Source organism: Maniola jurtina, chromosome 18, assembly GCF_905333055.1.
Source record: "Maniola jurtina chromosome 18, ilManJurt1.1, whole genome shotgun sequence".
In the NCBI taxonomy this organism is placed as follows: domain Eukaryota; kingdom Metazoa; phylum Arthropoda; class Insecta; order Lepidoptera; family Nymphalidae; genus Maniola; species Maniola jurtina.
The window spans coordinates 8,566,645-8,585,402 of NC_060046.1; the positions used below are offsets into that span (position 1 = coordinate 8,566,645).

Here is an 18,758-nt window from a genome sequence, read left to right on the forward strand (position 1 = left end):
AAATTACTCGCTACTCTACTAAAATACTAAAGTAGTCCGAACTTGCCTTGACTGCTTTTGCTGCCAATGTGTGACTGCTCTCATGATTGTTTTATTTGTAAAGCAGGTGTAATTTTTTGTATAAGGCATAGATATGTTATAAGGTAGTTTAATGAAATCGATATTTGGCTCATTCGTTGTTATACGATCTGTTGTTAGGAGGCCAACAACATGAATTTGCATACTGGTGTTTTGAAGGTTTTAGGGCAGTCTCCTTCTGAGATTCAGGGTGATTATTTACTTTGGAACTGGATAAACAGATGTTGCGACTTGCGATAGCAATCGCGCTCTAATTGAAAAATTTATTTTGCCACTAGTATTTTAGATTAATACTCTCGGATAAGCTCTAAGCGTAGGTTTTGGGGGGACATTCCAATAATTCTTTAAAAATATTTTACTAATACTTGCCTTTTCTGACTGACACTTATACAAATTTGACGAAATCAATTAATTATTTTTCTCCAACAAAAACTGCCTAAGTATCGCTATGGTTGACACTTGTTAGAAAACTTCGTTTCACTCGAGATTCCCCATATCATCCCCATATGCATTACTCTGACGATAGCGATGAAGTGATTGGATACCTATTGTTTTTATTCCAGGCGCAGTTAAAGGTGTATCGCAGATGTTGCGCGCGCATCTCGCCGGAAGAGAGGAGCGCGCGCGGCCTGCTCGCGACGCGGCCACCACCCGGCGCGCCCTCTAGACACACAACACTGCATTATTTTACAGTACGTATTGTTACCTACTACACTTTTTAACCCCCAACCCAAAAAGAGGGGTGTTATAAGTTTGACGAGTGTATCTGTGTATCTGTCAGTGGCATCGTAGCTCCTAAACTAATGAACCGATTTTAATTTAGTTTTTTTTGTTTGAAAGTTGGCTTGATCGAGAGTATTCTTAGCTATAATCCAAGAAAATCGGTTCAGCCGTTTGAAAGTTATCAGCTCTTTTCTAGTTACTGTAACCTTCACTTGTCGGGGGTGTTATAAATTTTTTATTTACACTTGTAATAATAGTAAACGCCCATCGTGAAGGGGTGCCTCCAGGACCACGAAATCTTTAGCCAAGGCGGCATGGCCGTAACCGTAAGGCTGAATGAGCAATACCGAAGAAGTGCTTTAGGAGGCCTAAGTATAGGTAAAGGTGCTATACCAAATTATTATAAGATACCTTAATTAATTAGTTACAATAATGATGGTATCGGTTATTGAAAGCCAAAAACAAATCATATTATACCTACCTAGTAGGTACCTAGTACCTACTTTTTTTTTTTACTTCTCTCGTCTGGCTTTACAAAGATTAGCCAATGTCAAGTTTGTAGTTATTTGTAACAAGTTAGGGAAACTATACAAGTATGGACCCCGTCTGTGCCGGCGCTCGCCGACATACGCACAGCACCCCCTTAGAGCGCTTTCCAGTCAGTTTTAACAAAAAAAAAAACACTCCAAAAAGGCAGAGCACGCCCGCCAGCTAACACCAACACAGACAAAGTCCTAGTACCTACTTATACCTAAGCATAATAATTGACAATAGAATTACACAGGGATCTGTGTCATTCTCATTTACGCGCCTGTAGATAAAATTCTACTGGCGTTTTAAAGCATCGTGAATAGTATATTATGAACTCTATTCTAATAAAGTCTTCTATTAAATTACCAATATTTATTTAGCTAACAATATTTATTTAATGTTTTTTTAATTATGTAAGTTTTATAAATAGTAACCTATATTTAAAAAAAAAAAGGTTTTTTTTTAAAATTTTACATACATTCATATCAAATCTTAAAAGATCCTTCGCTCTCACTATTTCTTTGTATGTACTTTTATTGCCTCTATAGTTGTCCCACAAAATCAATTTACAATGTTTATTGGCACCAGTGCCTACCTACTTCTGTAACATTAGGTACTCCTGCATAAGTCAATATATTGAGTTGAAACCTTATGTAGTTCAGTTAATGTTGTAGGCATAATCATAATCCTTTGCCGCCAACTAAGCATAACACGATGCCTAATCGAACTGGTGGAATTTAAACCTAGACGACTTTTGTGATTTCGTTTGACCTCTTATGTAGGTACACAATACACCACAATGCCGCTAATACATATTATCTTGCTTTTTTGATCTGTTCCGCACGCGCATGCAAATAAAATTAGTGAACCTATTACTCAGCAGACATTTTTGCACACATTTGCTAAGATAATTCGCCGTTTCCTTTACTTGCCTAAATAACACAACATTATACCTAAATGACGCAGATGATGAGATTAACCGGTAGTTCCATTTAAACCAATTGTGAGCGTAGCGTCTGCACTTTATACATCAACAAAATTAGTGGAGATGGAGATTGTGTTCTCGACAGTCTGTAAGTGCTCAGTATTCATTCATTTTTTTTTTGGATTTTATAAAATGATAACTGTACTATTTAGTCACCAATAGTTACTTGACAATATTTTATAAGGTATTTTTATTTTATTTCATTTTATATAAGTACATTCATATTAATTCTTAAACTATAGATCCTTCGCTGTTTTTTTATCATTGCGCGAATTAGGTTTTGAGATGGTAATGGTGAATAAAAATAATAACTACCGGCGGAGATTGTTGTGGGTTTCTTTTTAGAGCAAGGCGCGTTTGGAACTTTCATAGCTTTAGTTTAAAGTTTACTAAAATATACGCGCGATCACCTTACTACAGTTAATACCTAATAATAGAATATTATTTTCGACCTTTTTTAGTAAAGATATTTCTTTGATTAGGTACATTTTCACCCCATTTTGGCTTTAGCAGTCCCTGAATGAAACACAGGTATAATAAATACTATTAAATTAAATTTTATGAGGAAACCAATAATTGTTTCAGGTCGGACATGAAAAATCTCGCTCCTTTGCTGGCTGTCCCTATCAGCAAGTACGTGGTGACTTTCATCTCTCTAGTAGCCGCGGCCACACTGCTCTCGTGGACGACAGGTACTTACCTTTTTTTATTGACGGGAAGGAAATATTCATAAGATACCCGATCTCTTTGGGAAGAGATCGGGGTTTGAGGGTTTTTACCCACTAAAACCCCCTCAACGCATATTAAGAGGCGCCGGGAACTCTAAACAACGTGCGACGGTGCCTCTCTTGCACGACGCACATTGGGCTCATTCTGCAGGATGTGCTCCCGTGGCTTCCGCACATACAATGTCGGGCCCTATAATACATGTAATGTATTGTAAGATTGTACTACAGCATGTACATCAGTAAAGTTAACGTCACAAGATAGAACAAGCTTTCTTTCCTCTAGTCCTAAAGAAACCTGACGCTATGGACAATAAGTAATGCGGGCTGCGGCATGGATCTGAAGTGTAAAATGCTGAGAAAACTTGTAGTTTTACTGGCACTTCTCTACCTCGTATTTACAACTCCAACCTTCTCCAGCTTTCTTAGCGCGAAATTTGTGATTAGATATTGCCATAAATTGGCTGAATTTATATTTCAGTATTCTTGTTTACCAAACTTGCGGTTAAAAAAAATAGCCTAATAATAAAAACTAACGTATTCTGATATTGAATTTTCAATTTTCATTACTATTAATTTTATATTACATAAAATAAGTGTTTGATGTAATGTGCAGAAGGGCGCTCCGCCCGTAGGTGGTCGGCGGGAGCACGCGGGCGCAGGGTGTACTGCCGCGCGCGCTTTCCTTACCACACTCACCCGCCTATTCACTGTTAGCAGGTATTTATTTTATTCATCCCGAGCATTATAAGTCCATGTTCATCCCATAAACCTCAGAACTGCAAATATCAACCTACTTATTTTTTTATTCTCATATATTTTTAAGGGGCATTCATTGGAGGTATATGTTGTGCCAGCCCCATCGTTACAAACTAATTTAAAATTAAACTAGTGAAGTAAATCTAAAACTATAACAATTTGAGAGAATCATTGCCGCTGAAAACACTTCGGTATAGTGAAGTTTTATGTTATAATTTTAATTTTTCCATATAAAACAGCCTAATTGCCAATCGATCCGCCCACGCCTCCTCGTTACCGGTTAATCCAATATGAAATGAATTAAAAACTTTAAAGTAAATCCTTAATTAAAGTAGGTACGTGATAATTTGGAGCTGTTTTCACTATCTGCAACCTATTTTTTACGCATACAAAATTATCTATATCTTCAGCCATTCTATTGAATGGTTCAGGTACTGCTACTGCTTGCAAGTTATTTGCTATTGCTAGCACACGTCAGTGATACAAACCGGTTCAATGATGGAACGGTAATGAATAATGATCATTATTAAGTCTCAAGAATAAAAAATGAATAATCAATAATAATATGTTATATTTAACCCCCTACCCAAAAACAGGGGTGTTATATTAAGTTTGACGTGTGTATCTGAGTATCTCTCTGTGGCATCGTATCTCCTAAACTAATGAACCGATTTTAATTTAGTCTTTTTTGTTTGAAAGGTGGCTTGATCGAGAGTGTTCTTAGCTATAATCCAAGAAAATCGGTCAGACGTTTGAAAGTTATCATCTCTTTTTCTAGTTACTGTAACCTTCACTTGTCAGGGGTGTTATAAATTTTTAATTTACACTTGTATTTATTTATTTACACCCATAACTTCCATACAATTATGACTATAAATAATGAATATTATGCTTAGTGTTTGATATATTTTTCAGTAGGCAGTTCACTCGGGGGGAGTTCGATAGACAATGTCCGAGGACTTGGACTCGATCAGCGAGGAAGAAGTCAGCTTGTTCCGACCCTTCACCCGAGAGTCATTGGCCGCTATCCAAGCCCGTATAGCTGAGGAGCATGCCAAACAAAAAGAACTCGAGAAAAAACGAGCGGAAGGAGAGGTGAGACCTGAACCCCAATATCCAGTATTTTCTGTATGCTCTGTCTCACAGCAGTGTGTAATGCTGGCCATTCAACCAAGGAGCAATCTGTAATCTTTAAAATTCTACAACCTTGTAGGCTTATACCAACATAATAATAAATACTATAAAATATCCAACACAGAACTTTACATAACTTTCGTCCAAAATGAACTCAAAGAGAGGATTATTTTAAATTATAATGGAATAGTCTCTGACGGATATTTTTTATTTAAACTATTCCAGGCCGATTTGGGGCGGACGAAAAAGAAAAAAGAAGTAAGATTGTTTGCTTGCCCCTTTTTACATTTTACGGCTCGTTTTTAGAACAAATAATTAGCAAGTTATCGCTGGTTCAAAATTATGTTTTTGAGTGTCGATAATACTGATAAAAATTAATTGGCGTGACGGTAGTCAATGCGATAACTTGCATTGCATTCTAATTTATGCATATTAATCGCATTTTTGAACACATCGCTTTGTTAACAAAGTCGTAAATGTATGAAAATATCCCGAAGCTTAGCTGTTTGAATCATTTAGAAAACTCTTGCAGTTAAACTTTCAGTAGTTAAATACGAAAGCTTATCATGTTTATTTGCATTCAATAATGTTAAGGTATTTCCGATCGATTTGATGAAACGATCAATACCTACAATACAGAACAGCTAATGTCCCTATGTTAAAAAACAATATCTACCCGAGTGTTATACTTAGATTCCAAAAATTAGAAATAGAAGAGTGTTTAGATGGTCCCCTTTTAATAAAATGAGCCTAGTGAAACTGTCTACAATCTTACATCTCAATCAAATAGACACCTATTTATAATTTGTTCCTAAAGTAAAACCTACTAAAGTGTGATTGTCATCCTGTAAATGTTTAACAAAATCCCAAAATGAATGGACAAAAGAAATACACAATATATAGCACATAACATTAACCATCATCATGCATTGCACACGATTGGCTCATATTTGCAAATCCATCGGCTGCTGTCATCTAGGTCTAGCATGGTGTTATCACCTAGCTGGTTTAGCGCAAGGAACGGAGGACCCCCTATTTTGATACCATTTATTATTGCCTAGCTTTATTTTTGTCTTGGAACCACTTAAATACGGAAAGGAACACCTCTAAACTGTCTCTGCAATTGGTATGCCATAATACTCGTGAGTCGTGACTAATTTTATTTCGTTATCTTTAGCCAAGATTTATTGTAATCACTTTTATCATGTCTTTAACCAAATCAATGGCATCGAAACGGTAACACAATAGGGGGAAACGTTCTGCAATCGCTTCTAGTTTTGCCAAATCGCATCATGATAACACCGACAGCAGCACTAAAAAAAAAAAAACAAGTTGCTTCAAATGCGCTCACGAACAATGCTCAGACACCGTAATAATACTCGTTGCTGTTAACAAAAGTAGGTACTATTCTCTAAAAAAAACACAATTACATTTTGTAAATTCTCTACCAGCTTTCACCAAGAAGTTAGAACATCAGAGAATAATACATGATGTGATCCAACAGTATTGTTACAATAATGCCTTAATCAAGTAGTATTAAATGACTTTTCGTTTCAGCATCCCACAAAACAACAATCTGACCCCCAAATCTTTACACACACCACACGACTTGACATCTAACTACGTAGCGTGTATTGGCAATCGCCAAATTATTTTTGTTTCTACTAAATAAGTCAGCAATAAACTTCTGGAGATGGAATTTAGATGAATTGTTGGATGTAAACTAAAAAGTTAGGCATATTTCGTTTTGCATTATTATAGGAAATTGTCAGTACACGCTCCACTGCAATGCTGGAAAGACGGCGTATTAATCGATGTATGTATGTAGGTGCGGTACGATGACGAGGACGAGGACGAGGGCCCGCAGCCAGACGCGACCCTGGAGCAGGGCTTGCCTCTGCCAGTTCGCATGCAAGGCTCTTTCCCTCTCGAACTTGCATCCACACCCCTCGAGGATATCGATCCTTTTTATAGCAATCAAACCGTAAGTTCCATTTACATATTTGATAGCGCCATTTTGCACTTTGATGTTTCATTAGGTGATACATACTACGTAGTTAATTAGTCTATCTACGCACTTATTTCGCTAGTGTAGTGTATATTTTTTAACCCCTGACCCAAAAAGAGGGGTGTTATAAGTTTAACGTGTATATCTGTGTATCTGTCTGTGGCATCGTAGCTCCTAAACTAATGAACCGATTTTAATTTAGTTTTTTTTGTTTGAAAAGTGGCTTGATCGAGAGTGTTCTTAGCTATAATCTAAGAAAATGGATTCAGCCGTTTTAAGTTATCAGCTCTTTTCTAGTTACTGTAACCTTCACTTGTCGGGGGTGTTATAAATTTTTAATTTAGACTTGTTTATACATAATATTATAGTTTTTAGTAGAATTGATATTGATTTTACTTGTTTCAGACATTCGTAGTCATAAGCAAGGGTAAAGATATCTTCAGATTTTCGGCGACCGATGCCTTGTGGATATTGGATCCATTCAATCCTATCAGAAGAGTGGCAATATACATATTAGTGCATCCTCTGTTCTCTCTGTTCATTATAACTACTATCCTCGTGAACTGTATACTTATGATAATGCCTACCACTCCAACAGTCGAAAGTACTGAGTAAGTATTCATTTGGAACTTTTTAAATTATACTTAGTTAAAATTTCTAAATGAATTACGTAAATACTTATATAAAAGATTACCAATTTATATCATCTGATCATTAGTAGAATGCACGTTAGTTTCAAAATTTTTAGTATTCAACTAGTTTTCGATTTGTCTAAATATCGTAAGTATCGAAGATTTAGATGATCGAATTAATTATATTTTGATACTTAGTGTTAGATAACTAAGTGGCTAGTTTGTTATAACGGTCAGTTAAGCCAATTTTTTTAACAGTAAATAAGTATGTTTGTTTGAAAATATTTCCTTGATAATAGAACTAGAATTTCAAACAATACATTTTACTTATCTGGGCTGAAGGTTATTGTTATAAACAAAATTAGTTTGTCGGCTGCAATCGAAGTTTTCACAAGTTCACAATAATTGTGTGCAATTTAGAATTTCTTTAATAGGTACATATTTTTCGAAAATAGTATCGTTAAGGTACTTATCATCTGCATTATGTAAGTTTTCATTAAAAATGTTGGTGTGTTTCGCGTTGCAACGAGTGATTGTAGAGACTATTATAACAACACATCATCAACCACGACACAGAGATGCAGTGACCTTTCCAATTTAGAAATCCATCTCTTTTAAATCTCTCTATTTCGACACTACCTACCTGTTACAAATTTAAAAAATACTGTAAATACATAGGTATGTATTTCAATTTCATTAGTTATTTTCCTAGGTGTATTTAGAGAATCGTATTGTTCTTGCTACCTAATCTTCCCTTCATGAACTAAACTTAGATGTTTTATTTGACTTGAAAGCCCTAGATTATTGTATTGTGACGTTATTGTCTACTTTTTGAACGGCGTTCCACAATGGAGGTGAATTTTTACAGAGTTATCTTTACCGGCATCTACACCTTTGAATCGGCGGTGAAAGTAATGGCCAGGGGTTTCATACTACAGCCATTCACATACCTTAGAGATGCATGGAATTGGCTTGACTTCGTAGTTATAGCTTTAGCGTGAGTAGTAGACCAATTTTATTATATTTATGTAGTAAGATGTTACAACCGTTAAATTGTAGATTTTCGTTCTTATCTACTTAAATATATAATTTTATAGTTAATTTATAATAGAAAAAACTTATACTTAGAGGATTGTATGTTTTATAAATTGATATTATAAATTGTCGGATGAGAAATCATGGTCAAAGAACTTACTTCCTGAAAGTTAATTTTTGTAAGAAGCTGTGGAAACACTATTATAGTTAATCGATAGTGTTATGTAGTTAGAGATTATTAATCTAGATGTTGTGGTTGTGGGTGTGTGTTGCAGTTATGTGACGATGGGCATAGATCTCGGCAACTTGGCCGCTCTAAGAACCTTCAGAGTTCTCCGAGCGTTGAAGACTGTGGCCATCGTACCGGGTAAATTGTTTATCCAATTATATATACCAATAGAAATATTAACATTACGTACATTATGTTTAGAAGTTGAAAGTAGGCAGTAATAAAGAGCTTTCTAAAAGTAGAAGAATGAATTAAGTAACTTTTACTAGTAGGCTAAACCAGGCTAAAGATAAATGAGACAACAGAAGTAAGTATGAGTGTTTGTACAATTTATTGTAAAGTGTTGAGTGAAAAATTATTATCTTAGATAGATTTTACTATAGAAGATTTATTACATCTATTGATCAATGATTAAATTACGACCCGCAGGCTTGAAGACTATTGTGGGTGCCGTAATAGAGTCGGTGAAAAATCTACGGGATGTAATAATATTGACAATGTTTTCGCTATCTGTGTTCGCACTAATGGGCCTGCAGATTTACATGGGTGTATTGACACAAAAATGTGTCAAAGTCTTCCCAGAGGACGGCAGCTGGGGAAACCTTACTGACGAAAACTGGGAGAGATTTTGTCAAAATGAAAGTAAGATTATGAATATGAATGTGCAAAAACCTATCTATATTTTTATGAGTAAAAGTTTTGACAAATATTTTATATTTATATTTCAGCAAATTGGTATGGTGAAGATGGAGACTACCCTCTTTGTGGAAATTCGTCAGGCGCTGGGTAAGTCACAAACTTTAGATTTAAATTATATAATTAATATCTACCTAATACAAATGCTGTTTTTTTTTTTTCATTTTCAGGCAATGTGAACCGGGTTACGTGTGTTTGCAAGGGTATGGTCCGAATCCCAACTATGGCTACACAAGTTTTGATACATTTGGATGGGCCTTTTTGTCGGCTTTCAGACTGATGACCCAGGACTATTGGGAAAATTTATACCAATTGGTTGGTATTAGGAGCAGTACAACAATATTCTTACCTTTTCGTAATAATGCGTTATCGTTTTGAATAATCGTGTTCTCTTTCAGGTGCTAAGATCAGCGGGTTCATGGCACGTTTTGTTCTTCGTGGTGATCATATTCTTGGGCTCGTTCTATCTCGTCAATTTGATCTTGGCTATTGTCGCCATGTCATACGACGAGTTGCAAAAGAAAGCCGAAGAGGAAGAACAGGCTGAAGAGGAAGCTCTAAGGGTATGAAAGCTATTCTTTTCTGAATTCTTCAAAATAAGTTTAGAGAATTGGTGAATATATTGTCAAACTTATCAATTATATTTATTATTATAGGAAGCAGAACAGAAAGCAGCAGCGAGAGCGGATAAGCAGGAAGCTAGGGAAGCGCACGCTCGGGAACAAGCAGCCGCAGCAGAAGCGGCAGCGTACGCCGAGGCACATCCCGCCAAGTCCCCTAGCGACTCCTCCTGTCAGAGCTACGAGCTGTTTGTGAACCAGGAGCGCGGCAACCAGGACGACAATACGCGCGAGCGCATGTCCCTCCGTAGCGACCCCTTCCAGGACTCGGTGAGCACTCAGCCAACGCACAAGCCAACCGCCACCGAATCGCACCACGAAACGGCACGCCGTCAAAGGAAAGTTAGCATGGTGAGTATGCGCCCCTCACGCCTACATCCCGCTGCCAATGGTTCAAAAAGCAAATCAAATTTGATTGTTTATGAAGCACTATAATCAAAGTGCATTAAGCTGGATTAACATATTGTAACTAAAAGCCTAAAGTAAAAATCTGTAAAACTTTGAATATATCATGAAGATAGGACTATCTATTAATAACATAATTAAAATTATTGAAGAAACAACAATTTAGTTACTTTAACATAAGTTTAAAAAAAAATAAAGTATAATATCAAAGATTTTGTAAAAAGCACACGTGCTTTAACACAATAATAGATAACTAACTTACGTTTACGATTATAAATAAAAATACGTTTGAATACATTTCAGTGTGAAAATATTGTTAACAATATTATTAATTTGATGAAATTATTGGCAGCGGAGGACCTTTTTTCAACTTGACATTATTATGATTTCACGCTGCTTATCCACTCTAGCAAAAATATGATAAATAATAATTAAAACACAATGATAAAACAACCATAATGTCATCATCACTGTTAACACATTTGCCACATATAATTCAAGTTGAAAAAAATGTTTAAATATATTTACCTTATATAATTTATGTGACGTTGAGCTTCAATTTTTTTCCTTTCGAGGATCTGCTGTTTTGCAAATATACAGATAAACCAATAAATTAAATTAGGAATTGTTGAATTGTTAAAATCGGAAACAATTTATTTTAACAACAATTTATTAAAATTTTACTGTAAAATAAACAAAAATTGGTGAATTGTTCGTATTCTTTACTCAATCTTTTTATAAATTGTTCCGTGTTTTTCATCAATTTTTACAAATCTGGATATTTGCCCTAAAATTTTGTTATTTTAACTTGGTTTCAATCATAACTTAGCGATCAATTATTTTTAAACACCGATTTCAAGAATTTATTTGGATTTTGGTTTCGAGGCATGCTATTAGTTGAACCTACCATCTCTACTGTCACTTTCACATCTTATTCATTCTCCATTCTTCATACTTGCCCATCTGCAGATTTTATATTTGCGTTACATTTTTGTCGGCCTGCTCTAGTACGTAGTAATTACGGATTTCTAATTTTTTCTATCTAACTTTTAGACGTATTATTCATCCTTGTTGGCATTTTAATGGAACAAGAAACTGCATTATTTTAGCATGGTTTAGTAAATAACTTCTACATAGCTTGTAGAGACTGTACCTATTCAATGCACTCTATTGAGTTGAATTTCGTTTTTTAAAATCTCGATCTCCAATATTATTTTTTCGAGTGATTTTTAATTTTTAAACGAGTTTTTAGAAATTTGAATAGAATTATTTACCATCTTATTTAGCAAATATTTCAATCAGAATAAATACTATTGGAGAATAAGAGTCTATTGTCATGTTAGATTGTTTCTTTGGTAATGTGAACGTACCAACGGGCCGAGCTGAGACTGAACATATAGCACCGGTGGAGAGGTAGGTTCGGTCTATGTACTAACATAATTAACCTTAAGAATTTTACAATTAATGATAACTTAGAAATTCCTCAATTTTGATGAGTAAAGGAGGCTACTCTATAAAGAACAGTTCTCATGACTATAGATGTAGACGTAAAGAACATAGCTATGGTAGGAATTAGTCAATATGCAAAAATGCATGAAATTTAACCCCACATTACTTCATGTGTTTATAAACAAAGTTACTGGACTAACTGTTGCTTTAACGTCATTGCCATCGCTTCTTTTCTGTACTTCTTCATTAAATTATTACTTACAGTAAGAGTATTGTAGAAAATAAATTCATGTTCATCGTAACGTAAACCTCGTTTCTATTCGAAATTCTACAAAATCTTATTGTAACATCACTTTCATCAAATTTTTTTTTTTTCAATTTTATGGTGCTTATTTGATGTATTTGGGAATCATGATTGATTTTATATTTTATGTAAATTTTGTTGCTATTTTCTTTTCGGAAATTAAATTATGCCCGTCCTATCTGGTGGATGTCTATTTTCTTAGTAAGATTCTCGAAGGTGATTGTAATTCCACTTTTTCTGTGTATTAAAGGTTCCCCATCCTGAACGCATAAATAAATACGGACAGTTGTCTTATGGGCCACTGCGCGAAGGCTCGCAGGTTTGTCCAGATAGCCACGTTGGTGTTTGTGTTCCCCTTCCTTTTCCTTTCAAATCTGAATATCTATTTTTGTTCTCTTTTCCTTCGTTAAAATTTAATTAATTAATTTGGTTCTAGATTATCTTACCTTCATATTGCAGCAATTCATGACAAACATTTATTACAAAATATAGTGGCTTTCGAACAAATACATGTCCTACGAACAAATCATGCATTGATGCAATTAGGCTGTACGCACTTTAATTGCTGTATTTTCCTTTTTATTCGTATTTAAAACTGAACTTTTTGTTTAATTATCTACTTGTTTATTGGCACATGAAAGTAAATTTTAAGGTATCGTAATGTAAAATTTAAGTACATAATAGTACCTACTCCAAAAATGCTTGACCGTAATACAGCCTCTGTGACCAATTGCCGACCAGTATTAATATTCATATTCATTTTCATACTCGATCTGAATTGAGGAACGAAAACATTAAATTAAATGACATGATAACTTTAGTATTTCTCGAATCCAAATAAAATCAATTACTTAAGTACAATGTGAGTCTAATTGAAAATATGTAAAATGATTTATATAATGGTTTCCTTACATTTTTGTGATTATTTGGCACTGTTCTAAGATATTGAATGCTTTAGGCTTCATTGTCACTCCCCGGATCACCATTCAATTTACGCCGAGGGTCTCGAGGGTCGCATCAAATGGCTCTGAGGCCGAACGGAAGGAATCGATATCCACCCGGCGCCGATCGCAAACCACTCGTTCTGTCTACATATTTGGATGCTCAAGAACACTTACCATATGCGGATGATTCAAACGCTGTCACTCCAATGTCAGAAGAAAACGGTGCTATCATCATTCCAGTCTACTATGCTAATTTAGGTTGGTATATCCACTTAAGCCTCTATGACCATAATTTTCTCTCACTTCGATTTCTCATTTCCCTTTTATTTGTCTTGAATCCAATGTCCGTAGATTTACGTCAGGTACATAGTGAAATGCTTTTCAGTTTTTGATAGCCCTGTGATAACAAACAATACATAATTACAAGCACAAATTTTTGTGAATTGGGCGGGAAAAACAAAATGGGGCGAAGAAATAGAAATAATATAAGTAATTCTGAACCAAAAAATTCTAAAGAATCTAAGCTAATGCCCAAGTATCGCTCTTGTGCGATTTAGATTGCTTTAACCAAATTTATGTATTTTGAAGTCTTGTGATTTAGGAGAAATGAATTTATATAAACTTCGAAGTTTAGCATTGTCTACCATAGGTTCAAGGCATTCGTCGTACACGTCACATCAGTCCCGGTTGTCGTACACTTCGCACGGAGATCTGCTCGGCGGCAAGGCACAGACAAAGGAAGCAAGACTTCGAGGACGATCAGCGTCAAGGAATCACAGCGTGACGTCACAACCGCATGCGTATCCTCTTCCACGGCAAGATTCTTCCCTCGCGTCGAGACCTCTCAGAGAATATGTACGTAAATTCTTCTTTTATGAACTATCAAATTTTTAGGGTTCTGTACCTCATAATGAATAAACAAGACCCTTATAGTATCACAAGGAACAACTAAGTTAATTCGCTATAATCCGCGAAAACAGACAAATCTGTATGGTACAACGTGCAGCATACGATAAGCACAGTCTTCCCTTCCTCTACTAAACATGCAGGAAAAATAAGCATTGTGCATTTTGGTGTCTACAGTCTACACCTCCTGAGGATGCTCCAGGTTCTGAGAAGTATGCAACAAAGCGAGCAGGCTTGCTTTTCCTGCAACACTATCCATATAATAAATGCTAAAGTGTGTTTGTTTGTTGGATTGTCCTTCAAACACGTCGCAATGGATTGAGCGAACGATAGTGGGAAAACGTGTGGTTCATATCGCATTCTGTACGATGTTACTTTTAACATGCTTTATCGGTTTTGCGCATTATAGCGAACTAAGCTTGTTGTCCTTTACGTATCATGGACTTCCGCAAAGTAATGCCTCCTCATATCCAACCTACTATGCTTATACTATAGGATCACTTTTTTATCAATCTGTCAAGGCCCTTTTTCATACAAACCGATTCAAATATCAAATTGAAATTTATAATCAATAGTAAGGCACTTGCGTGAAGTTTCTGATATAGTACCATCAACGTGCAATGAGCGGTGCGCGAGTCACATTACAACATAGGCCGGGCAAGAGCTAGCTAATTATAAACTCCTAACTAAAAATAATTAAACTTATCTACATAATAAAATAAACAAATAAAAATAATAATAAAAAGCTTTTATTATCTAAAACTTACATTGATTATCACTTATCTACATAATATTATTTAAATATATTACAGGAAATAAGCACAACGGAATGCACAGACGAAGCCGGCAAAGTATTGAAACAGTCCAACGACAATCCTTTCGTAGAGTCATCGCAGCAGCCCAACGTAGTCGACATGAGAGGTAAGATACTAAATATAGTCTGGGTACTAAGGTTGAAATCTATAGAGCGTACTTTGAATTTGCTAAGACTTTCAGTTAAGGCGAGACAGATTTATGCCAGCGGTATAACGCTGTCTTGTTTTCACAGTCTCTTAAGTCTGAGCAAAGTCAAAGTGCGCACTGTAGATCATTTGCATGCATTTGGGTCTTCACTCTTCGACCACCTGTTATGCCAGGTTACCAGGTTGCCAGGTGTTATTTTACCACGCACATGTCAACCAACCAACAAACTCTCTTTCGCGGTATTCTCATTAGATTTCAATATGGGATCATTCAAGGGGCGGATAAACAAATTTCTGAAAAGCCAGCAACGCATTGAGGGTTCCTCTCGTGCTGAAAATGTTCATGGACGGCGGGAACCACTTAGCAGGAGGTGATCCGCTTGCTCGTTTGTTCGCTTTTTTATGCATAAAAAAACTTATCCATTAAACTTAACCTATTGACGTGATTAAAACCGTTAATTTTCTCATTACCGACCCCCAAACAAAGATAATGTGGGAGGAAACTCCTCCCACATTATCTTTATAACCGGTAGCTTCTTTACGCGCTTTCATTCAGTCTTCCGTAACATAAAAACCCAAGTAGGTTTTTCTTTTAACCCGATAACAGGGTGATTATGAGTTTAGAGGCCTGCGGTATATATGCGGCAATAAATACGGCAGTTTTCGGTTCCCTTATAATTTGCAAACTTCATCTTAGCGTGACGTGTGAATCTAATTCACTTTTATCAATTTACAGATGTCATGGTCCTGAATGAAATCATAGAACAAGCTGGAAGGCAAAGTAGAGCAAGTGAACAAAACGGTAAGATCCTAAAACAAAATATACACGTTAGAATAAATAATATACTTATATATCTATATAAAATTAATTAATTAATTAATTACGTTAACGTATCAGTTTCCTAAACATATTATTTAATATTTACATTGATGGGTTTTTTTACTTTAAGTATTACCGCTTGTGTGTTTATATAATAAAAATTAATATAATATGAATAAATATAAATGTCATATATAAACTAAAGTATTTTAAAGCCATAACTTTACCAACTCACTTTTGTTTCTTTCAATACATATATACCGGACATAATAAAATGTTACTCATTTAGGTACACAACACTTCAAACACAAAGGTATTTGCTCATTATGCAGAAAGCATAATTGGCAAACTAAACCATTTGTGGGTGTCATTTATTAATTCTAGATATATTTCTAAAGCACTAGCACAATTAACCTTTGAGAGCCACGCACCAAATTACCTACCTACACGTCACCTTCTGTTAACCAAACCTAAAACCGAATATTAAAAGAAGCTACAGTAAAACTTTTTAAGTTTACATAGATCACTGCATACCTACGCTTTGCTTTGCTGCAATATAATCGCAAAGAGCAAAAAAGTGCTTTTTTGTTTATAAAATATTTTTACTTCATGATTATTTTGTTTTCGTTTATTATAATGCAGCATAGTACCTACTTATTAGAAAAAGCTTTTTCTACAAAAGAGACACGGACCATAATTTGTTTTCTAAAAAACAACTTAAAAATAATTTTATTTTAATGATACATAAATCATTACTTACTTAATAATTAATTTATGTGCCTTATTTTCTTTGCGACCTTTAGTTTCTTGCTTTTACATAATGCTGTAAGGGTGAACGCATGCATTGCTAGTTAGGTCACTTTTATTTTAGATATGAATTATGATATTCATTGCCTCCAACGTATTTTAATTAGTCAAAATTAATGTTAACTATAAAATTAATTGTTGTTGATTTTTGGTAACATAATATAAGTAGTAGCCCTTATCACTTAGGTACTGTTGAGAAATCACGATATTCATATTTTTTGGTACTTCAATTTTAAAACTAGATAAACTGCAGAAAATTTTATGATAGCATCATCGCCATCATGTAGACGCAAAAGCTTTGAGTGAGTCACTTGATTTTTGGGAAGCCCGCTTTTGACGTGGCTCGAGGTGTTTGGAGCACGGTATTATGCACATATCCGAAGGTGTGGTATTTGTTTTGTACCCATAACAAGTTTATGAGTCTCTACTTTTGAGATTTTTGATCGAGGATTCGTATTTCTCACTTGAATACTTTGTTATACTTACTTAGTGATAAATGACAGCCAACAAATTTCAAAAAATATGAATATTGGTGTCTAAAAGTAAGAAAAATTACCTCGATCGAAACCTAAAGTTGTCTTAATTACTTTATTCAAACTCGAGGCTAGTAGCAGTTTAAGAAAAGAAATAATGAGCGAATACTAACAGACTTGTTTCTTTCTCTCTTGAACACACAAAACACACGCACTCCGGTAAATGGGACACAACAGTGTCAGTGTACTACTTCCCAACAGCGGAAGACGACGAGGATGGGCCCACCTTTAAAGAGAGACTCCTTGAGTGCTTAATGAAAGGAATAGATTTCTTCTGCGTGTGGGACTGCTGTTGGTTGTGGCTGGAGTTCCAGAAATACGTGGCTCTGCTAGTGTTTGACCCGTTTGTAGAACTGTTCATTACCTTGTGTATTGTGGTCAACACGTTGTTTATGGCATTGGATCATCACGATATGGACAAAGATATGGAGAGAGCACTCAAAAGTGGTAACTATGTAAGTTTACACATGTTAATACTAAAATATCGATTAATTTTTAAGATTAAGCATTCTCAATGGTCTGTTTGCTATTGTGGATCACGACAGTTTTAATGATTAGTCTCATTTTAAGTGATTTATCAGTTCTCCTGAACTCATTTCTTATAAATATTTCGACTACAAATTTCTTTATATAACACCTACTCATATTTAATTTCTTTTGCAGTTTTTCACAGCAACTTTTGGTATTGAAGCTATGTTGAAATTAATAGCAATGAGTCCAAAATATTATTTTCAAGAAGGTTGGAACGTATTTGATTTCATTATTGTGGCCTTATCATTGTTAGAGTTGGGTCTTGAAGGTGTACAGGGTTTGTCAGTATTGCGTTCATTTCGTTTGGTAAGTTGTATTTCAATTATCTAATAGAATAATGAAATAATTATATAACAAATGTAATATGTACACACAAAACAGAAATTAACATTTATATTAATGTCGCTATGAATTTAATAACATTTCACTTGTTATGTACATGCATTAAACACTAATTTAATAACATATATGTATTTATGTGTGATAAAATATTTTCAGCTGCGTGTATTTAAACTGGCTAAGTCTTGGCCGGCGCTAAACCTTATTATATCCATAATGGGTAGGACAGTGGGAGCTTTAGGGAATTTGACCTTTGTACTTTGCATCATTATATTCATATTTGCGGTGATGGGAATGCAGTTGTTTGGGAAAAACTATACAGGTTCTGTTTAAAAAGCAATTTAGCATCTCTAAAGAATTTAGGCTTGGTTATTAATTATATTCAGCTTCACACTCCCCAGTATTTCACACAGGGCTTGATTAACCATTACTTTCATACTGGGACCGTTGGGTCCCGCAGTGGCTTTATAACCAGAACTGGCTCCATCGCGGATGGGCCTGCGATGAGACACGTTATAAAGCTATTCCACGCAGCTTGTGATTATAAGTTAAGCTTTGCATCAAGTAACATAGAACTAACATGCAGCTTCGCTTCCCGAGGGT

At 35.2% G+C, this 18,758-nt stretch overlaps 2 protein-coding genes across 2 annotated transcripts in view; one reads left to right on the forward strand and one right to left on the reverse strand.

The window, feature by feature from the left end:
- The window catches only part of LOC123874445 (sodium channel protein para-like), a 67,218-nt gene that overhangs the window by 35,204 nt on the left and 13,256 nt on the right, over positions 1 to 18,758 (forward strand). The window contains 21 exon segments of the mRNA XM_045919790.1: positions 642 to 770; positions 2,903 to 3,009; positions 3,659 to 3,762; positions 4,717 to 4,896; positions 5,161 to 5,193; positions 6,764 to 6,919; positions 7,349 to 7,554; positions 8,444 to 8,572; positions 8,886 to 8,977; positions 9,269 to 9,481; positions 9,568 to 9,625; positions 9,706 to 9,850; positions 9,934 to 10,098; positions 10,192 to 10,506; positions 12,564 to 12,632; positions 13,272 to 13,515; positions 13,907 to 14,112; positions 14,976 to 15,084; positions 15,862 to 15,927; positions 17,463 to 17,740; positions 17,949 to 18,122. Coding sequence (XP_045775746.1) covers positions 4,750 to 4,896; positions 5,161 to 5,193; positions 6,764 to 6,919; positions 7,349 to 7,554; positions 8,444 to 8,572; positions 8,886 to 8,977; positions 9,269 to 9,481; positions 9,568 to 9,625; positions 9,706 to 9,850; positions 9,934 to 10,098; positions 10,192 to 10,506; positions 12,564 to 12,632; positions 13,272 to 13,515; positions 13,907 to 14,112; positions 14,976 to 15,084; positions 15,862 to 15,927; positions 17,463 to 17,740; positions 17,949 to 18,122 — 2,805 coding nt within the window. The 5' untranslated portion in view covers positions 642 to 770; positions 2,903 to 3,009; positions 3,659 to 3,762; positions 4,717 to 4,749.
- The window catches only part of LOC123874448 (E3 ubiquitin-protein ligase ariadne-1), a 32,990-nt gene continuing 27,049 nt past the window's right edge, over positions 12,818 to 18,758 (reverse strand). The window contains exon 12 of the transcript XR_006797919.1: positions 12,818 to 12,828. The gene's annotated coding sequence lies outside the window, so the exon portion shown is untranslated. The remainder of the gene's footprint in view (positions 12,829 to 18,758) is intronic.